The sequence below is a fragment of the Ictidomys tridecemlineatus genome, chromosome 13, assembly GCF_052094955.1.
Source record: "Ictidomys tridecemlineatus isolate mIctTri1 chromosome 13, mIctTri1.hap1, whole genome shotgun sequence".
Lineage (NCBI taxonomy): Eukaryota > Metazoa > Chordata > Mammalia > Rodentia > Sciuridae > Ictidomys > Ictidomys tridecemlineatus.
Genome location: NC_135489.1, coordinates 55,806,797 through 55,830,163, shown reverse-complemented (window position 1 = coordinate 55,830,163; position 23,367 = coordinate 55,806,797). Strand labels below are relative to the sequence as shown.

At 38.8% G+C, this 23,367-nt stretch overlaps 1 protein-coding gene across 9 annotated transcripts in view; it reads right to left on the bottom strand.

Moving 5' to 3' along the window:
- The window catches only part of Ptprm (protein tyrosine phosphatase receptor type M), an 807,906-nt gene that overhangs the window by 144,395 nt on the left and 640,144 nt on the right, over positions 1–23,367 (bottom strand). For 4 of the 9 annotated variants that reach the window (XM_078030368.1, XM_078030369.1, XM_078030370.1 and 1 more), the window contains 3 exons: positions 22,556–22,707; positions 18,860–18,934; positions 13,906–14,093 (listed from right to left, as the gene is read on the bottom strand). In XM_078030368.1, coding sequence (XP_077886494.1) covers positions 13,906–14,093; positions 18,860–18,934; positions 22,556–22,707 — 415 coding nt within the window. Of the gene's footprint in view, positions 1–13,905; positions 14,094–14,824; positions 14,837–18,599; positions 18,627–18,859; positions 18,935–22,555; positions 22,708–23,367 lie in introns of all 9 variants that reach the window. The other 5 variants (XM_078030371.1, XM_078030372.1, XM_078030373.1 and 2 more) reach the window with 2 other exon arrangements.

The window sequence follows — 23,367 nt, the reverse complement described above, 5'->3', positions numbered from 1 at the left end:
TTAAAATACAATTAAGTAGGGAAATGTTTATATTAAGATTCTAATGCATTAAAATATTAGACAGAAACTTTATGAAAATTTATAGTGAGTTTATGGGTGATTTTTATTGTCCCTTTTTGTCTATATGCTTTCTTTAAAATTTCCAATTATCTTTCAAAAATTATGTTTTGCTTGTAACAGAAAATAACAATAAAACTGAGCTCAGAAAGCTTTAAAAACAAATTAAGTTACTCTGTATCCTTACAACTGTTTTTCATCATTAAAATAAAGGGTAAAAATAAAAGCAAGCTTTCTCTTTAGGCAGATAAATCATGTTAATTGGATTTATAGTATATTCTCTTCATATTTCAAGAAGTAAGTTTAAAATACATTTAGTAATCAGCCAAGTAAAATATTTTGGCCATAAAATTGGCAAGGAACTCAAACGCATAATTACCTAAAACACATAAATACAATACATATAAAAACATATGCCGCACATTTATAATTAACACTGAATACATTATAGTTATTCAGTATCTTGTATAAGTTCCCTGAAGCAAACAGATAAAAGGCTTTCCATGTCTCCCTGCAGGGCAATGGTAGAAGGTAAGGGGAGTGAAGAAGTCTTTAAAAGCTATAGGATAATGAAGAATATGATGAATTCTAAACATTATTGCATTTCAAGAACTTTATTTCAGAACATGTTGTAAAAAAACTGGATAAGTCAGCACGTTCTCTTTCTTTTCTGTGAAATGACAGGTCAAAAATATACAGATTCTAATTCAGTTTTATTTTGGTCTGAATAACACGTGGCGATAATATAGATTTATACAGTATAATATGTGAAAAAAATTAAGTAATTTGAAACATTTAATCCATGTTCCTCCTTTCCTTAATACTCATCATATCCTTAAAAATGTGGACAACAGGGATTAGAGACATAACAGAACTATGATCATCACCATGTTAGATATCATAAGGGCTCAACCAAAAAATATTCTAATACCATTAGCATTTTACCTCAAGTCACACAATTCACGGTGTTTTGGGGGTAGGGATCACAAGTGAAAGTGGGAAGAGGGTGAAATGGGGTAATGGAAGAGGAGAAAAAAAAGAAAGAGCACATCAGGATGGGAACCATCTCTTTAACTCTGAAAAAAAATGATCCTAGACAACCAAAGAAGCACCCATGGATCCTAAGAGATAGTAGTCCACATAGCACTGATGCCACAACCACATCCTCACAGGGTGTTCAGCAGCTAGCCAGCATTGCTCATTGCAAAACCTTCCATCCCTGAGAACACATCAACCACCCTGGAAGGCTGGCATCAAATCATCAAGGCAACAGTACTACGGAGAATATCCCAGATGTTCAATGAGCACTTGGTCTTCAGTGATAGCAGTTACTTCATGGAAGCTAAGTGATAGTCTCAAAGTTCCAGAGTTAGAGAGTTAGCAGTGAGAATCTGGAACCCACAGCTTCTGATTCCTAATCCACTGTTCTTGCTATTATACAGCATTGTTGAAAAAAGAATTGACTTTTGAACTGGTTATTTTCTGTATCATGTTATCAAAGCTTAAGGGTTATCTTGGTTGTGTGCACTGAGGTCAGAGATTCATTTAACAGGATTGTCACTGTTACATTATTCCACCAAAAGACTCAACAACTTTCAGAGAAGATCTTTTAGACAACATTGGACTTTTATACACAACTCCAGTTTACAAGTTTACCTTCTCCTTTGTTTCCTTTATAGAGTTGGCTGGCAGTAATGCAATAATCCAGGGAGGCAGTATATAGAATAAGACTCTGGAGTTGTAGCTTGAGTTTGGCTCATAACTGGTCTCATTTCAGATAAACCAGACTAGCTCAAATCATCAGAATGATTTCTTGCATTACTCAGACAATGAAAAACTGGAACAGGGAGGAGCAATGCTGGAGTGACCTTGCATCACAGAGCTGAGACACTGAGCGAGATTAATGGGCAGCATCTGCTGCCACTGAGATATTGAAATGCACCAGGGCTGGCACTGTCAATGGAGCTCCTGAGCTGTATGGGTCCTCTGCCAAAGGACAGAATGGTGTTCAAAGCAAACAAAGCAGCATAGAGGAAAAATAACACTCCTGCCATGAAGCCACAAGTCAAATCAATAAAACATGGGTGATTTCCATTGGTCTGTACCTCCATGGCAGTGAATAAGGAAGTTGTTACAGTGTAGATATGAAATGTCCCCCAATGCAAGAGGTAAATTATTGCATTATGAGAGTTGAAATTTAATCAATCCATCCTAGTCTGCCTGGATTGTTTGGGTGGTAACTATAAGCAGGTGGTGTGTGGCTGGAGGAGGTTGGTCACTGGGGATGTGACATGGAAGGGTATGGCTTCCCCTGATTCCTTCCCCTTTCCCTCTCTGTTTCCTGGTCACCATGAATGCAACAGTATTCCTCTATCACACCCTTCTTCCATGATGTCCTGCTTTAGCTTAGGCCCAGAGCAATGGGATCAGTCGACCATGGACTGAATCTTTGAAACAGTGAGCCATAATAAACTTTTCCTCATCTGAGTTGTTTTCCTGTCATCTATTCTGGTGCCAGTGATGAAAAGCTTAAACAGAATTTACATGGCACTGTGGAAAGAACGCAGGCCTTAGAGGCCAAGATGACAGGATGACTCTGACAACTCCATAGAGGGATGGCCTGGGGCAAGTTACTGAAATTTGCAGTCATTTCCTAACCTGGAAAACAGGTATGATAAAGATGCTCTGTGGACAATGCTGATACAGTAGGTATTGTACAAAGGCAGATCCCATCAACCTCATTGTCATGGTGAGAGGAGCCAAACAAGGCCCATGAAAGGTCCACCCTCAAAACCTCATATGCTCTTGTATTACTTCTATAGTAACACAAACTGTATTTATGAATTATAAAATTAGGTATGATGATAGGTTCCCTCTTAGAATAATAAGGTTATGGAATGCACTGAACTTGCACATAAATAATGCTATATTGTTTCTATTAGGGATTTGAAAGAGATAGGAAAATCTAGGCTGTTTTTCCTTCCTCTCCCATACTCAACATGTCACTGAATACTTTCATGTGTGACCAGATTTAGGTAAGACAGAAGAGCTAAAGATAGGTAGAAAGGAAACACAAGGGCAGGACAAAGAGAATGTAGCTGTAAATCAAAAAACCCCTTGATCACTTTTACTCCCCAGACCTATTTCTCCTTCAGAGATGTCACTCCAAATCCTGAAAAATCTACAAATCTTAGAGATACTGTGAATTTACTCATCTCTGAAAGTTGCCATGTTTTGATTAAAGCCTAAGTGCACTGCTATACTACACAATGTATTCTCAGGTTAGATAAAACAAAGGGAAATATATTTTAAGAATGCTATAATAAGGGTACGTTCCAAACATCCATTAGAGGACCAATGGCATCCTGAAGATCCTGGAGAAGACCAGATCACCATAAATGTCTTGTGATCCATGACCAAAAACCAGTTCATCAAACTGAGCTCATTCCCACATACTGTTCCTTGTGCACCCCTCACCAAGTTTCCTTTGAAAGAAGAGCCTGAGACCCCCAAAGCATGTCTCACTCTCAAATGCTGAACTCTTTCCTCTGAAAGTGTGCATACTACTCTATTCCTTTTTTACTGAATAGGTCTCTGTTGGTACTTTACTTTCTGATGCATCCTGAAATCCTTTTCTGCAGTGAATATCAAGAGCATACCCAGGCTGAGCTGAGGTCCCCTTCACCCCTTTGGAGAGACTTCCTCAGACCTTCTCTGGTGACAAGATGTATGGGATTTTTTAAGAACAACAGTTCTCTAGTGGACACCAACTAAGTGTCCTATAATTTAATTCAGTTCTTACACTATCTATCTGAAGTTAATGACACAGACTGTGTCATTCCCATAAGACTGCCTCTACCTTCTGACATCAACTGCAAATAGTAGGTTACCATCTATACTTTGAATTAGCTATCAAGTGTGATTCTCATGACCCCCTCTTTATATTTGATTCATCTGCTAGGATGGCTCAAAAAGGATGTTAGAAATAAATGAATGTACAGGGAGATGCACAGGGCAATGGGGTGCAGGGGGTAAAGGGTTCTGAGGCACTCTCTGGGCTCAGCAACCCCACAGCACCTTCAGGTGTTCACTAATCCAGAAGCTCATCAAATTTTATTGCTCAGGAATTTTATATAGCTTAATCTCTACATGCCTCCCACTCATTTGGTGGAGGTTGGTGGGTATGGGGGTAAGTTCCAACCAGTCCTTCATCTTTCTGGAGAATGGCCTCATCCAGAGGCTAAGGACCCATCCCTAAGTCACCTCATTAACATAAATTAAGGTTTTATGAAAAGAGGCTCATTATAAATAACAGGTACCCTGTTTACTCAGGAAATCACAGGGGTTTCTGGAGCTCTAATGTATTTCATATTACACACTACAGAGATAAGTAAGAAATTTAAAGCAAATGTGGATTAAAAGTATTTATCCTAATATTTTAAAAACATATGGCTGGCAAATCAATCATGTCCATTCTTATCTTTTATAAGTGATATTGGTTATGTTTCAAGTTGGACAGCACAGTTTTATAGATTTTCTGACTGGATGCTGTGAATTCCTTGATACTCTGTGATGATTTGTACCATTTGGAGCTTGTTTAAAACTTTTTTTTTTTTTTTTGGCTCTGAAGATCCAGCTCAGGGCTTGGTGTATGCTAGGCATACATTCTACCACTGAGCTAAACCACCAGCGCCTTGTATTTTTATATTTTTTGTTACCAGGAATTGAACCCAGAGTTGCTTAACCACTGAGTCATGTTCCTACCCACCCCAGCCCACCTTTTGAGACAGGGTCTCTCTAAGTTGCTTATGGCCTCACTAAGTTGCTGAGACTGGCTTTGAACTTATGATACTCCTGCCTTAGGTTCCTGAGTTGCTAGGAACAGAGTTGGGTACCTTTGCACCAAGCTGAATTTTTTAATAAAATAAAAGGAAATTTGCTTGTGACAGAAGCAACACTGGAAGAACTTTTCAAATAATGTTGGGAGGCTATTAAGGCAGGAAGATGTCTATAGACCTCTAGCTGCTGCCTGCAATGGGAACTTTGGTCACCTCTATCCTTTGACTGCAGGTGTCTGGAACAACCAGAATAAGGCTATTATTCTGCTCCCAGAGGCTCAAGATGCATATCAAGAGGTTATGAGACTCTTGTTTTATGAACATTTCCATTCTGTTTATACTTCCTTTTGTTGTTTTGTATTGGAATACAGCCCCTATCCCTTCTCAACATTCAATAGCTCACAGAAACTCCCACTTTCACTGCCTTGGCTGGAACAGTGACTCAGAGCTATCTAAATCTCTCTTGAAATGCAATTCTTAAGACCTCCAAAATGTCCCTTTTACTTGTGCATTAAGTGTGGATTGATTGACAATTCTATCCGTCTAGAGGTATTTGTTTTTTCAGAAACCAATTCAGCAAATACAAAATACCTTATATTTATCAGTGTTTGTCACATATTTACTAAATCTCTTAACAAATTTCCTGCTGTATCATCAATTACCATATTGTCTACTACAGTACTGAAACATAGAGAAGGGAATAGTTGTTTCCAATGGGGACAACTTTGGGGGTAGATCACATCTGAGTTGGGTCTGAAGAAATCTGGCAAGTGAAAAAGGAGGCAGAAGTGACTGTGTGCAGATGCCACCACTCTAGGCAGCACAGCCTAGAGTGAGGAGGTGCTTGGAGTATGGGAGATGGAAAGTCTCTGAGTACAGCTTGATCCCAGAGCACATAATGGAAAGTAGTTTCCTTTAAAAGCAAGCCTGAAACACAAGCTGCAGTTGTATCATGAAGGGTCAAGTACACTGTGCAGAGTTTCTCATTTTGTGAAAGAATCTTCAGGAGGTTTTTGAGCATTTGTCAAATGTGATAACATCCATGTCTGGTTGTAGGATGGGGGACAGGTCTGAGAGGAAGGAATAGTGCAGGGACTCCTGCAATGGTTCAGGTAAGTGGCAAGGGAGATGAAGGGAAGGGAGTGAAACATGGTGGGGAGAGAAAGTAGTTAGCACTTGTGACCTGCTGATATGAAGGTGAGGAACAGGGAGGGGCAGTTGTGAACTGTGAAAAACATAACTCAACCTTGTTCGTGGGTGGAAACACCACTAAATTAATCAAAGGCATGATAGGTGGTGGGGACACATAAGGTCCTGAAATGCTGGGACATAGGCAGTCTCTTTGGGGCCAGGTTCTCTGCAAAAGCACTTGTGGTTAATGGCATCTGACACTAAAAGCATGATGACAAGTGGGAAAATTGCTTAACTTCTCACAGGTTAGAAAAAGAAAATTCTAATAACTAGCTTCAAAACAGAAACCAGACAGTTACCTAAAAGTGCTTCAAACAAATCAGAAGAAGCCAATTGCCATAGACTGTCATCAGAGGGAGGACAGAGAGCTACTGGAAATAACAATCTGTAACCTAATTCTCTAAAGTCTGAGCTTGTGCATGATGTCATCGGAGACAAGGACAAAAGGAGACAGGATGAAAAATCAGGGAGTATGGTAGAGGCGACAAAAGGCAGCAATACAAAGTGGAGCAGGTGACTAAAACAGACACTTTTAGATTGGTACTTTAGAAAAAATAAACCAAAGATTCATGGTCAAGCCATTTCTCTCCATTGCATTATTTAAAAACATGCAGTAACTTCTATCTATTAAGAAAGTATCCATAAACACACACACCTGAACTTGCCCAAAGAGCCTGAAGCAATCTCAAAATTTCAGAGAAAATTTTATCATTTTCTCATGGATCTGGCTCACCATCACCATAATAATTAAAGGAAAAAAGATGGGAAAACATCACTTGGCTAGCTCAGCCATCAGAGGCGCAGCTGCTGTGATTCTTAATGCATTTCCAGTGCCTGCCAAAGCCTCCCTTGCCCCTCACTCCCATCCTTAGCTTTCAATGGCTTTGTTTTGCATGCTTTGTATCCTATGGGATAGAAAATAACCTGCACTGATAAGTGATGGACTCAGCTGGTGCCTTGGAATATGAAATGGAAACTGAAAGGCACATTTGAGAAGTGTGTGGGCTGGAGGTGAGGGGCCTGGTGCCTCCCACTGGTGATGATGTGAAAACCACCTGGTGAGCCATGTGGGCTTTGGTTCTATCTGAGTCTCACCAAGTGCTTTTTATTCCACCTGCCATTGTATCTGTTTTCAAAAACCCCACAAAGAGTCTGTAGTGCACTCTTCCTAAAACTTATCTAGAAGTATGGGCAATTCTTTCTGTCTATTGGCCAGCCCTCTGCCAGAGAGAGACAGGCGCTTGGTACTGGCTGTCCAAGGATCCATGACCTTCTTCCCTAACTAAGGACCTGTCCCATCCAAGGGTATCCGAAGGTAGGAGCCAGAACTCTGCAGAGAGCAGACCAGTGTTTATTTATTTATTTGGTAGGATATGCTGCCTCTTTGAGGTGGGAGGCAAACAAAAACAGATGTTGGATGGCAGATGTGACATTTTTAATGATAATCCTTTCTGGGGTTGCCAGAACTTTGTCCAATGTAGGCAAAGGCATCACGTAAAACAGTGTGCTTCATTTAACAAATTCAGCTATTTTATTTAGAAAATGGCAAAGACAAGAGTGGGGTAGAAATATATAACCCACATATTTATAAAAGACCTACAAGGAGATAATATATTTAAAGAGAATTCAGGTTCCTTAGAAAAACTCATATGCTGTACTGAAGCCTGAAGATTCTGACATAATATCTTCAATTCCCCAGTTGAAACTGAGTGAAAAAAAACAGCGCTTAATTATAAAATTAATTACTAGTGTTCGCGCCCTGGACAGCCCCACAAGAAAAGTAGATGAACTATGAATATTGCTTTTCTAAACACATTTAGATAGACAGGTACAAACACACATGTTTTAGAAGAGCTGGATGTAAAGTTATTTTGGTTTCCAATGTGTTTCAACTCTAATAATGGGCAAATAAGTTTTCATGCCCCACAATGATACTGATTATTAGCTAATGAAACAGACATGCCTGTGTTTTTTTAGGACATTCTATCTTGAAGGAGTTTTCAGTTGCTATCTCCCTTTATGTTAACTTGACAGAGCAACTCAAGTTCTTTGTGAATAGCATGGCTCTTTGCCTAATTAAAGTTGATGTCTTTCTGCTTTGATCCCCAAAAGGACTTATGATCAGTTAAAAAAGGAGTAAACAAGGCCCTCTGGGGACCACAGAGGGGAAGCAATTCATTCTCCAACCACACAGTTACCATTGCCTTGTCCCTGACACCACGTGGAACAATTTGTAGCTCTCATGCTTCTGAAGTAAGAAGGACAGAAAGGGACCCAGTACACGCATGTCTAGCACAGGGGCTATAGGTTCAGGACAGAGTTGCAAGGTTGTGGCAAATCACCCTTTTCAACTCCAGGCCATAACAGGCCAAGAAGTCTGCAGGGCAGGTTGGCTAAGACCTGTACCCTGGAGTGCAGCTATGTCCTTTTTTCATTACTGGAGACCTGCCCCCAGGGGGTTAGCATGGCTGCCCTTTGCTTGTCAGGAGAAAGAACCTGCTCCTCTCTTGCAACAACATAAACAAATCTGCCCTTTCCACTGGGTCTTTCTCCTGAGATTTCTGAACCACTCTCTGCCAACAACATGCCATTTTCTGTTCGATTCAGCATGTTTACTTCTTTATTGTGATTCATGTCTGAGTTTCTTTTGAATCAAATTACTGCATCTCCCTGGTGAGATGTGCTATATGACTATCTTGTTAGAACAAAATCAAATAAAAAATTTTCATTGAGGGCAGCTCCATCTCATCCCCACCACATGTTTCCCTCTTGTTTGGATAAACTTCTGTCGGCTACTTGATCAGTAATGAAGCTTTCCAGTGTTTAGGCCAATTTTCAGTCACTGCTGTCTTGGAAAAGATAAAGAAAATTGGTTGGAACAAGGTCAACAGAGAGAAAGTCACTATTTCTAAGTATTATACCAACTGGCTAGCTGGTTTTTCCCAATATACATGGATTGAAGAAATGTGGAAAGACCAAATGGGTCATTATACTAGTCATAACAGAGACTCAAGCCATTCTTAATCTTTCATCATCAGAGATACTTCAGTGCTAAAGTCAACCATTGCTTCAAGTCTGTAGGCCAAGCATTCCTGAACATTTCTGAACAGAGATAAAGCAATATAATTCCCGTTATTCCTTTTCAATAAATATATCTTCCTTCTCCCTTTTACATTTTTGGATATTGGTCAAGACTTTTCAAGCAATTCCTATGTGCCCTGTATAAATGATATTTGTGAATTGAGCTGCTTATATTAAATAGATCTCCACCCACAAGCATGAGTTAGATTCATGCTGAGTCTCTCCTTTCCTTTCACTGCTTCCAGTATGACATTTAAACTTCATGTGGGTGACATATAGGCCCCTCAGGATGGGATCCTAGACTGTCGTAGTCTCCCACCTCTTCCTGTGACTCAGGCATACAGAACTGTAGTCTTTCCCAGAGAGCACCCTGTTTTCCTGTTTTGCATCTATGTGGAATACTGCCCTCTTGCACCTTCTCCAGAAGGACTTCCATTTATCCTTCAAGGAAAAGTCATCTTTTCTCCAGGCTGGAGCAGGTATCCCCCGCCGGCCTTTAAGATCCCCTGGAACATGTGTGGGTGTGGGAGTGGGTGGGTTTTGACCAGATGCACTGCGGTACCTGGCTGCTTCCCCTATGCTGTAAGCTTCCTGAGGGCAGAGAGGTACAGCTCTTCCCTAATTCTCTGGTACTGAGTGCAATGCACAATTTATTACATTAAATCCTACTTTGCCACAGACACCAATACAATCATTTTTTTAAAGAAGGAGATTTTGCTGTCTATAGTTACATTATTCCTTAGGACTTCCCTAACTTAGAAAACACTATTTTAGCAATAAAGGGGAAGAGTTTTTATTTTAAAATACTTATGTTCTCAAGTTTTAAATTCTTGACCCATAAAATCAAACCTACTTTTTTTTTATTTTTAAGTTACTTTTAATGTGAACTTTTAGTGATATATGATACAAGGTAAGGAAATGAATCCTACAGATAGAGCAAATGAAGAGTGAGCAGCTCAAGCTATCCTCAGGCTATTATATGCTAGAGGTGACAAAGATGAACTGAAACTTAATATAATATAATTTCCCTATAAATAACAGGCTGTGAATTTCCTCTCTTAGATCTCATTATAAGTCTAGCATTTTTTCTGCACTAGCTAAAATTTCAAATGAATGCTTACTATATGCTGGATACAGTTCTAGTACTTTTGACACATTATGTGATTTAATCTTCACAGACAACTTATGAGGTAGATAATATAATCATTCCATTTTACAGACTGAAGAAACTGAGGCCTAGAGAGGCTGGATAACTTGACCAAGGTCACACATCTAAGGACAGTCAAATTTGACACAGTAGTGTTGTACCAGAATTTGTGAACAAAGCCCTTCATATGTCATCTGTGAGATGACCCATTGAAAGGCAGAATCCCACTTGGCCAAATTGGCACCCACTGCTCCTGACTTTGGGCTGCATTCATGGAAAGAATGCATACTTAGGGCTGGGGAGGTGGCTCAAGTGGTAACGTGCTCGCCTGGCATGCGGGGGGCACTGGGTTCGATCCTCAGCAGCACATAAAAATAAAATAAAGATGTTGTGTCCACCAAAAACTAAAAAATAAATATTTTAAAAAACCTCTCTCTCTCTGTCTCTCTCTCTCTCTGTCTCTCTCTCTGTTTCTTAAAAAAAAAAAAGAATGCATACTTTATAGCATGACTAAAAGAGGCCTGTTTTGTTAGAGGTCTAAAAATCTAACTGAACTTAAAAAAATACTTTTTTTTTTTCAGATTCACACTAGAATAAAAAGTACCTGAGGTAGAGAAAATACAGTAAGAGTAATTACAGAATGGGACCTTTTATGCAATGTCAATTCCCCAAAGCTTAGCTTTGCCTCCATAAAGATCTGGGCACAAATCTTATGTAGTTCAGTAATACACGCAGATGAAGCTGGTGAGGGCCAAGGTTTTGGTTGTGACAGATGTTACTTAAGAGTTGTTCCCGTCTCCCTGCAGCCACTGCCTGGGTTTCCCTAACGACTGACTTTGCTCCTTGCTCCCATGTATTCTGCAGTCCTCCCACCAAGAGCATCCCATAGGAGGGCAGTTTTGGGGACAGGAGACAGAGCTTATTCTTAACAGAATTTTCCATTTTGTATTCTCCTCAAAGCAGACCTCTTATTTGGTTCCTGATTCCTTCTCTAGTATATGTTAATTCTAACCCTTCTGTTTTCTTTCCTTCTTTTTATTTATTTTTTTTAAGAGAGAGAGAGAGAGAGAGAGAGAGAGAGAGAGAGAGAGAGAGAATTTTTTAATATTTATTTTTTAGTTTTCGGTGGCTACAACATCTTTATTTTATTTTTATGTGGTGCTGAGGATTGAACCCAGCGCCCAGCGCATGCCAGGCGACTGCGCTAACACTTGAGCCACATCCCCAGCCCCTTCTTTTTATTTTTTAAAATGACAATGAATTTATAGTTAAGACTGTTTACCATTAACTTTCCTCTCCAGTCACTGAATTGGGAGGATGAGAGTTATTATTTTTTAAATGTAATTACTAATATGACATTTAATTTTGGGGTATAACAACCTTTAATGAATTTACAGTCATAATATCCTCATGAGCGTATGATTCTTCAGTTTGCACTTATGAACCAAATGTCTTCAGGAGCTCTGAATGGGAAATAGTTTTTTTTGCATACACTGAAATATGCATTGTGTGAAGTTTGTTATAGAAGCTGCAAAATAGCTATTTTTAAATAGTCCATGAAAAATTGGACTCAGGCTCTTTTATGAATTGTTATTTGATCCTGAAACTAATCCCTTTCACATTAACATCTTTAATAAACATTTGAGCAATATCTGCATTCAGAATATTGGATAAAACTAAGACATCATCTCTATTCATTAGGCTTATATTTTCTCAATAACCTAATTTTGTCTTTCATAAGATATTAATGCTTATGGAAGTCTTACTCTTAATCCTATTAATTCCTAAGCTAGCCTTTAAAAGTGCATGAGGCGATATGCAAAAGCAGTCAATTTCACTGAATTATACATTGAACTGCTAAAGGTAAATCTAAGAATTCAGGATTGCTAAAATGCAGAAATTTACCAGAAAAAATATATTCTGGACTGAAACCAAACCCTAGAGCATGATTGGATTAAGTGGGGTTTTTTTGTTTGTTTGTTTGTTTGTTTTGTTTTTGCTCTTTGGTCTCCTGAGGTCACTGGCAACATGCCAGAATGCACAATATAGTTGACAAAAATGTGTCTATTTGTTTGCTTTGGACCATAGACCTACTCTTAGAAGAGAAGTGGCTCGCTAGCACTGGGGCCATGTGTAATGGAGCTTTGATAAGCAAGCTTGGAAAGAGCTCAATCCAAGGCAAGGTAGAATCTGGGGCATGCCATGAAAAATCATGAGTGTACCCATAAAAGGAGACAGAAGCAGAATTTGAAGCTTACAGTCTGATTTACTGAGTCACAAGCTCCTAGCACAAGGCATAGCACATGATGTTTATACTTGTCAGCTATTGATTCCATTATCGTCATCAAACTCCCAGCCTGTGTGCATATATAGTATCAAAGAAGTTGAAATAGTTTCTTCCCTATCCTTGTTCATTTGATTCAAGTATGTATCATATTTCTGAACTAAGTCTATCTTCTATGTTGCTGTGGAGTTATATATATTGTGTCCCTCATATACTTTTTCAAGTCAGTAACTGTATCTCTGTACAGGAATTTTTAATTCAAAGTAGACTTTAAATAGGCTTACAATAAAAATACACAGTCATAGCAATTTAAAATGAATATGAACTTTTCAAAAACTAAAATTGGCCATCATCATTGTATTTATACTAGATGTATCACTACCCAAAGTTTGGGTAAAATTAAAAGTATTTTATGATAAAAGCCCTTAGTGGAGAGAAAGGAATCAAGAAAAAAAAAAAAAACTCTAATCACAGGTAAGATGTTTCCTAACTGTGAGCTAGTTAGGAGACTGGGGACCAGAAACATATTCTAAGATATAAAATGGCACAAATTTATATGATCCTATCTTTTTACAAGTAAGCATACTATTTCATCTTCATCAATGACTATAAATGAATTTTAATATAAAGGAAGGAAACCAATTTTCCTGCCCTGCTTTCCCCACACACCCACTCAAGCTATGGAATGCTTCTTTGATTCAGAATTGAAGTTCATTAATTCTGTTCAGTTCTTGAATGTCTTTCCAACTGAATTTGCAAGTGGCAAAGGCTATGAAAGGTGTGAGCCCTGCATCTTATACATAGTAAGAGAAATCACTGTTCCCAGAAACGTCCTGACAGCTGTCCACACCAGAGTTCTGGAAGGCAGCATGCTCTTTGGGCTGGCAGGACAATAACAGTTGTCATGGCGTGACAATAGCCAGTTCCTTTACGGCTGGCTAATCTCCACAACTAACATCATTGGTTGGTAGATAATTGCTTTAAGTGGACAGTTTCTTCCTGAGATAACTTCAATAAAATTAGTATTTAACATCATACTTAATTACAGGAAAATCCAAGGAAGGTGAACAAGAAAAGGGAGGGGAAGAGAGCCTGGTAAGCCTGTTTTCACTGCTTGTTTATGGGGAAGAAGGTAAAGGGTGAAGTGTTTTTCCTTTTCTATTGAATGCACTTGAACTTGCTAACCAGTCTCACAGCCAATTGGAAAAGGATCCCAGATAAACTACCTGCTCCCTCTGCATCATCTTTCACAGGGGTGCTGTGCCTTGCTGGATGCTCTGGAAGAACAGGACCTAGGTCATGCTCACCTCGTATTCCTCCTTGAAGCCATAGCCCTCAGCACACTTCATCTGGGTGATGTGTTGAAGGAGGTCTGCCACCCGGATGGCAGGGTGAAGCTGCCCCGTCTGGTAGGGCACATCGGCTGTCTCACGCTTCTTGTAAGTGTGTGACTGCACCAGGCTGCTGGTATCGCTGGCCATCGTGTGGGTTTCATCTAGGAAAAGCAGGTCAGGGAGAAATGAGGGCAAACAAGCAGGCTAAGTCAGGATCACTGAGAATGCTACGAAGCTGGCTGCTGACATCCCCTCAACCTATGGTTGCAATAATCCCTAGGATGGCTCAGCCATAAAAGAAAAGTTAAATGTTAAGAAATTTAAATGGTGTTGGCAATACTAATAGGAATGAGGCAGAAGTCTTTGCTTTTACAAAGCAGTCCAAACGATATATTGCGTCTACACGGCTCATAATAAGAGACTTTTTGGCCTTTTGGTGCTAAAGTGTATGGAAGTTTGGATCTGAAACTTCAGCAAGACCTGGTGTAAAACCAGTCTTGTAGTTTTTTCAAACATTAGTCACCTAGTTTGAATGATGAAGTAAATAAACTCTGTACAAATGTTCTATGAGCAAAATAAAAGTGCACAAAATGGTTTGGCTTGGAAAGCTAGCAATGGGAATGGGGAGCTTAATGCATAAAATCAAGGAAGAGTGAAAAAAAGAAAAAGGGAACCTGATTTGGGTATAACATTTAGATGAGTCACTTTGCATGCTCCAGTATCAGAAAGCTTGACAAAATACTGTGGTCCAACACATCACACATGGAATGTTCTACAATAGCACACATGCAGGCCAGTGCAGGGTAGCACAGCTGGCTTGATCAGATCTACAGTAAGACACACACTCCCACTCCCTCCGCAACTTTTCCATGGGACAAATGGGGGAACTTACCATTGATTGGCACTTTTAAGAAGATACATATCAGGAGAAAAGAGGAGGAGAAAAAGGAAACAGGGCATAAGCGATAATACTGTGTGAATAATTACAGGTAGTTTTTATTTTGTGCTTTAATTTTCCAGTTAGGTTTTCTATTCAGAGGTGGTCAGAGGGCAAAGCCTCAGTTCTCCCACCATGTTAGGATGGAGGTGTTTAATTTAAGCAGTCAATAACAGAAAGGAGGTTAAAATTAGTATCATAATTGCTTTCCATCCCCCATAAACCAAGTAATGACTTGTTAAGGTTTATGTGGATTCAACACATTTTCTCACTTAAATTTTTTGAGCAAGTCAACCAAATTGTACCACAAAATTAATGTCAAAATTTGGTTAAATAAGCCTAAAGAGGCTCTGTTTTAATGGACAACTACTAGTAAATTAGATTAATGAACTGTAGAAATGGTGGCTATTAAAAATGTCTGAGGCAGGAAAGTACTGCTTGATTAAGAATTTCATATTCCACAGGTTAACTCATTATGATGCTGAATCCCTTTAGCTGTTATATGATTGAAGATGGTTCTTATCAATGTATTATGCTATGGTCATGTACAAAAATAACATTACATCAAACTTACATCAGGTATAAAGCAATAAAACATATATAAGAGAAGTTACGTTCAATGTTTGAAAATTACCAGATTATTTATCAATAGGGAATTCAGCTAAGTCATTTTTAATTTATTTTCATTTTTTGAATGGAGAAGTTGGGCTCCAATGGAAATGTAGCCCTTGGGCACTTGGGGAGCTCAACCTTTGCTGAAACCTCACTTGTATCTGCATTGCAAAGCACCTGGGTATGCATGGCATGGAAGTGGCACACAAGTGTGTAGCTATGTTGCTTTTGCTGAAATGGCACCTGGATCACTACAAGGTGGCTAAAGACACAAAGACAAAATAAAAAAGGGTGGTACATTGATTTTATGATTTTTTTTCATTCAGATTTGCTTTCAAATTTAGCAATGCATTTGTTCCCACTTTAACAGTCACAAATACACCTGGAAATTTCCACATGGGATTATGCTTGTTGGCAACTGCCAAACTGTATCAACTGGGATACAGGATGCCTGCTGAAGTACTGAATCCATTGAGCTTTTATTTTCTCCAGCAGGAAGTTCTGTATGTTATACTAAAATAAATGGAACATTAATTAGTTTCCCCTCTGTGCCACTCTTGTTCTCTTAGTTTTGTACCTTATGGGATGAACATAATTAATTCATCCTTCACTGTAGGTTCAACTTCTAAACGTCACCTAAATGACTCAGGCCTTTCAAGTGGATGTTCCAGCAACCTAGCAATGCTCTGACCCAAGGCCCAGGTATTCTTGAAGTTTAGAATCCCCAGAGCTACAGGCACTATCACCACTGTACATAATCATCCTGTGCTAGATGATGACACCTTGGCCTCATTACTAGTGTAGAACAAGTTTTAAAGCATTTAAACACCACCGCAACCCCTTCTTGGAAAAGAACACTATCATTGTGAATGTACAGATTGAAGATGAAAGAGAAGTTTTCTTGTGATGGATTTGATGGGAAACCAGGTCATCTCTCCAATTAGAAATTATTTACTCCACTAAAATGAGTGACTAGTCAGTTTCCTCTTTTAAATAATTTATTATTACTGATAAAAGTATCAATTGTCACTAATTTCCTTTGTTAAAAATTGCCACAATAATCTTTTAAATAAAAAATAATGTCTTATAGGAAGAAACTGAAATAAAACTTCTCATTAACAGTTCTGAAGGCTAAGAACTGAAAAGTAATTCTACCTGTATTCTTGAATAAATTATTTTGAAGATTTAGAAAATCAGATGAAAATATCAATCTGAAATGAATACTACATTTTTGAGATGGGGAAGGTTCTATCTATCATCTGTTAATCTATCTATCTATCTATATATATATATTTGCAAACAAATGAGGTAGAGACATAATTTAACTCTGCATTAGGGTTCCAAGTGATAACCTCACCAATTCTTTTAAACAATATATAGATTCACAACTGCATCAGGTAAACAAGACTAATGAATATGGTTCCCAAATATTGTCATTTGTGACTCTGGTACCTCCATGAGCTGTACTGTGGACATTGATTTGTTGATGTAGCTGACTTATTTTTCAGGATGTGCATATTTTTGTGTGACTTGAATTGTCTGTTCACGTGATTCTTGGGAAAGAAGCCTAACCAACTTTAAAAGATGTCATTAGTGTTCATAACAACAAAGCAGTGACTTTAGAAAAATGATATTTGTTTAATAAGCTTATCTTAATCCTGCTGTGAAATCTGAACACTTTCTTCCTTCTGACAATGCCTGTCTCAACCCTCCCCACTCAAAGCTCCCCCAGGGTCAGAACATCTACTGGAGGAACTTGGGAATGAATGCCACTGCACACAAAGAAATCACAAATCTTCGCCTATCCAATGATTTTGCAAATGTCATTTGCATGTAGATTACATTGTTCTGGGTGCCAAAGATTAGTTGGTGCCTCTCACTTGTGAAAAGAATAAAAATGAAGACTTTTTCTCCTTACACTTGGTATTAAAATGTATATGTGGGGGAGGAGGAGTTGTGGGCATTATCAACTCTCAAATGATACAAAACTAAAAAATTCTGTTTTATTCTTACATATGCCTTAGTTCACTTTTTCCCCAGGCAACAAACTTTCTTAAGCCCAGAGAACACCATAAGGAAAATAAAATTACCCTCTATCCAGAAATCATAAAAACTTAGAGTAAAGAGAAGCACAGGGGGGAAAATTATGTTGCAAAGATATAAAGAGAATTAGGAAGAGAAAGTTGGACAACTGAGAATGGAACTCTTGCTACAATGAATTGTTATATACCTGGAAGCCGTTTTTGTTGTGCTCCTTTCCGGTAAGGTTAGTAGTAGAAAGAGAACACAGCCGGGACACACTCGGGTTATTTATGCGTCTCAAAGGCAACAGCAGCCCATGCGTGTTTGGTTATCACAGCCAGGGAATGCCATTTCTCCTCACCCTTCTTACACTGCACAAACAGGACTTTTTTTTCTGTAACCCCCTGCTGGGAATATTTCATACTTTAAATGCATTCTGCCCCACTGGGCTAACATTTGAGTTCATTTTTAGTGACATCTGACACATAATAAACCACTTGATTATAAAGTGCCATCCTGTCATTTCCAAGTTCAGAACATTAGCTCCTTTGAAATTCTGCTGTGTGACAGACACTTTGGGATGCTGGGGGTGCCCTGGGCAGATGGGTAGGGGGCCCAGACTCTACTGTGATCATTGTTCTGCATACCACTGGGCATAATTAGAAAAATGCTATTTTTTGCAATTGACATTTTTAGTGCTGAGTGATAACTGAAAATAATGAGGAGCTATTTTCACTTTTATGATGACTATTGCATTGGACAGGATTGAGCTCTTGGAAGTACACAGCTGAGTGATGACACATTGTTTTTTCCCCTAGAATCACAACTAAAGTTAAATTCTGAACACAGAAAGGGAACTGGGACTGTTCATTTAAACCTTTTGAAATCATCCCCAACACACATGCAGCAAACCCTCCTCATCAATGCAGACTGATTAGATCAAGTCTTTTTATCATCTAACCCACCCCCACCCCATCCTATATCCTTCTTCTAATCACTGTACCATACAGAATTAAAACTTCAGTCTCCTCCAGAGTGGCCACTAACTTTCTCAATTACTCCTGCAATATACTGTGGTAAAGGGAAATATTCTCACCTAAAATTGCAGTTGGCACAAATGGGTCTGTCATACATCGTAAGCAGGTCAATGCAGAGAAAGTAAAAAGAGAAAGAACAGTAAATGATTGATGAAAGGTCCCCCATCATCCCCCATGAAAGCCACAGAAAGCCTTGGGTACAGCACATCCAACAGAGTGAGCTCCTAAAGCACCGCATGGCGCATGGCACTGTGGGAGGCTGATGGGTTCTGGCTGCCAAGGGGCCATGAAGAGATGAGAGGATGGAAGGATCTGTTACCTGGGTAATAGGAAGTAGGCACCGATGTGCTCAGTGTGTTTGTTTTCATTGTAAAGGATGATGGTGATGACACAGCTGTTGATAAAGGAAAAACCAAAAACAAAAATAAAAAGGTTGGTCAGAAGCTGTAGAGTCCTGAGACTTCACCTGAAATCACCTTGTTCTGAAATCACCTTTGTCTGAAATCACCTTTGTCTGAAATCACCTTGGTCTGAAATCACCTTGGTCACTCCAAGCAAGTGACAGGAAGAAACCTCCCAGATTCACTGAGGGCCACATGGCAAATGCCATCATCCCCAGGTGTCTCTGGGTAGTTACTTGTCTTCTTAGAGAACAAACAGTGCATCGTCACTTAAAGACTTTCTTACTCAACAGCCAGTAGATAAATGCAACACACCTCTATCTAACTTCTACCTTTTCTTGCAGTAAGTCTGCCATTATATGATGCTGACATTCAAGGTTTCTGAAGAATACTGGGGATGCCAGGGTTTTGCAGGTTGCAAATTCCTGTCCTTCTTCACATTTTGAAAATGGAGAAAACTTTCCATACTGATATGATTTGACTTATGAAAAATAAAGCTGATATTTAAGGTGAAAGCTGCATGTCTCATATTAAATCCTTATAAAAATGCTTATATATTCCTTCAAAATATTCCTCTAAAACATTCAATGCTATCACACTTTCTCCTTATGTTTTTAAAAGAGAAGGTCAATCCAATCTGATTTATCCAATTCCAGTAAAAATGTCCAATTCCTAATTTTTAAGGTAGTATTCAATTGTCTTCAATATCTTCACTGATTCATGATAACAGCATATAAATTTCATAAATGTCTAACAACTTAAATATGATAAGGTGGTTAAATATAAGTAACATGTATATATACTCCTCTGATGTACTCACATGATTTATTTGATGCCAAGTGCTGGATCAAAACACTGATACTCAATTACACCATTATATTTAAAGGAAGTGTCCCTGTGGACACTGTATAACTATTCTGATGACATGTTAACATATTTCAGCTTTCAGGAGCAGTTCCAGTGACAGTGCCTTTACCTGTGTTTATATTTTTAAAGGGCTAAATTAGTAAGTGATGGAACAAAGACCAGAATCCAGGCTGTCTGTCATTTATATGATATTTTTCCAAAGTACAGGATGATAATATATATAATGTATGTTTTACCTAGAAAAGATAATAACTGATGAAAACAAGAACCAAAATAACTGAGTACTTGTATCAGGGTTAGTGAGAGTAATACCTCTTTAATATGAGCAGAGAATTTTACGTGGTTGGCAAAAATGTGCAAAGCATATATGAAAAAACTGTTTATTTTTGCCTTTTTGTTAAAACAAGAGAACATAAAATACATTTGTCTTTTATTATACAAGTTAAACCCATTTCCAAGTATGTTCTCCTTTTGTAGTATATATTATACTGTATTATATAAGCACAACTCATACTTGCTTTGGGGGACAGATTATTCCATACTTTTTGTAAATGTGTTCATGCTTACTTTGAAATTCTCCAATCACATTTTTCTCACTGTCTCATTTCTAAAAGCAACTTAACTTAGCTTCTAGACTTTCTCCCAGCCTCAAAAGATATTGCACTTTGCAGATTTGTAATGGGGATGAGGTTGGCAGCCAGTGGTCTAATAAATGCTCTTCCTTAAAGTTCCTGCCCCGGTACTTTAGATCTAATTTTAAGGACGTTAATAGAATATGATGAAAAAGTTTACCATCAGGGACGAGACCCACTGACTGCTAAAAGAGTGAGTGACAAACAGGAAGACTCCTGTGGCATTTCTTGGCTGGCTTTGAGGCATCAAACAATGCCAAATAGATCAACAGAGGCAGAGGGATGCCAGCTTCTACAGCCTTCTTTCCCTGATTTTTGGATTTCCACAGATCCACTGTCTTTTATAAAAGTACTTCCTGTCCAGAGATGAATATCTCTGTGGTTCCAACCTCAAATGCCTTGAAGCTACTAACATAGGTTCTTACTCTTGGGGCAGGTCATTTCAAGCAAATTTATTCATGAGGACTTTCACTATGAAATTAAGTTTGTAACCTTAGTGGGTCAGAAGTGAGACCATATATTGCATCTGCATGGTTCCTTTCTTCTTTCTCACTCTTTGTTTTGTGCATGTGTGTGTGGTGCTAGGGATGGAACCACAGATTCAAATGTGCTACACAAATGTTCTAACAAGGAACAACATTCCTAGCTCCTGTGTTCCACACCTCCAGATGCTCAAGAAATAGCTGCTGCTACAAAAATGTCAACCTGGTATGCTGCTCAAAGATTTTCTCTAACCCAAGCCCCCAACAAGTGCAATATAGGCTATATATATTATAGCCATTAAATGTATTATATATGTGCTTTTAAAAGAAAAATGTAATATCTGCTATAAAGAAGCAGAGAGAATCCAATGATAAAATGGGATGCAGTTTGTGGTATAGTGAAAAACCACAGCTTCTATATCTATCAGCAAAATGACACTGAAGGGCAAAGAAAGGCCACCAAAGATGCGAACCGAGAAGCACCTGCTCAATGTAAGACCAGGTGTGTGTGGAGAGCACATAAATGCGGGAGGAAAATGTGGGATGACTATAGCCACTATGTACATAAAAAGTAAGAGAATGAATTCTATGAAGTCTCAAAGACTGTGGGAGCAATGTGAGGCTGGGAGCAGGCACAGGTATTGACCATGCTGTGATTGAGAGAGGAGTGGATGGAGAGCCACAGCACCTGAACAGGCTGCCCAGTGTGCACTCAGGACACCAGGACACCAGCTCGCACTGTCCATACTCTCCCAGACACTCTCTCTGCTCCTCTGCTCCACCAGCCTTTATGTGCATTACTTAGGCAACAGCAATGCTGCACTCTCCATCTCCATGCTCATCAATGACCTGATTATGCAGCCGGGATCAGTAGCAGTCTGCAGGGATGGATTTCACACAACAGGATAAAGAAACCCTTGAACTTAATCTTGATGAACTTGTGCTGTGGCCTATAAAACCAGCCATGGCCTTGTGATTTACCTGTGGTATCTGAGATCATAAGGGGACAAAACAACTGTTCCTTTTTTATATCATATAATCAATCTAATTGTTAGTTTCCTGAAATAATGCCGTGTACCTGGATCACAGGTGGAAGCAAAGGAAGGTATTAGCCTAGCTCAGTTTACCCACCTGGTGTGAGGTTTAAGACTTGTGCAGTTGAAATGCGGTTTAATTTATTAATTACCACTCATAGCCCTATAATGAAGGCAGAACCTGTCAGCTAAACAAATAAACAATTAACTTGTTACTGCCATTTAGCAAACTGTTTTACAACAGGCTTCCCTTGTGCAGTTCCACACCTGGCTTGCTTACAAATGGGACCTAAACAAAGAAAAGCATGATGAGAAACAGGTGCCTCCTCCTCAACTGGAAGAAGCCTTGCTGTCACTGCTCTGGAACAATTTACAGACAGTGGTTTCCTGTGGTCTCTGACCTGGTCCTATCACCCTTAGAAAATTTTTGTTAGGGAAATCATGAGATGTCATGTTTCCAGACCAGGTAAAGTGAGTGGAGAAAGCAATATGGCATAACAATTCTTTTAGGTTAAAAGAAAAGTCTTTTTTTTTTTTTGGTTTGTTTTTTAATCCCTCAATGCTACCTAGAATCTTAAAAAGCCATTGGGTGCACTTACATCTCCCATTTAGATTGTGTGTGTCCATGAAGGAGAAGGCTTCATCGCAGCTTGTGCCTTGCTCTGCATAACTCTTGTCCATCGAGTTCACCATCACAGTCATCTCCTGCCGGGTGCTGCTCATAGTCTCCTTCCGCTTCTTGGCTAGTTTCCTTAAGGACAAAGAATTCAATTATGTAGACATGCATGTGAATGGAAACTGGAGATCTAGTGGCACATTGAACAATGTTCAGGAATAACCTATACTGAAACAATTTTACACATTCATGATTCATTGATTTATGTGCCTTGTGTCAGGTACTCTGCCAGGCTGCACATATACAAATGAAAAACATGCACTGCCTGTCCTCAAAAAATTAAAAAGAAAAAATCCAACCTAAAACATTGTGCATTTCCTACTATAAACTAAATTAAAATGACCAATAATACTTGTACTATGGGGTCATCATTGTTTATTGATCTTCTCTTAGAGATATTAACTTATTACTGAATTATTATTGATATTGCCATATACAGTTTTGAAGAGAAGATTCTAATAAATATTTGTAGACAGATTTGAAATACAGGTGCCCTTGGCTTACGTTGGGGTTACATCCCAGTAAACTAAAGAGGTTATATGTTCAAAATGCACTGAATACACTCAACTAATGAACATCACAGCAGGAACATTTAGCATGGTTAATCATGTTGCTCCCTCTATCAGTGGAAGATCATGCAAAAAAGCCCAGGACAGTATTCCCTGCATCCTGCTCACTGACCAGCTGAATCTCATAATCTAAAATTATAGCTACCTATATAAAAGCCACAAAAAT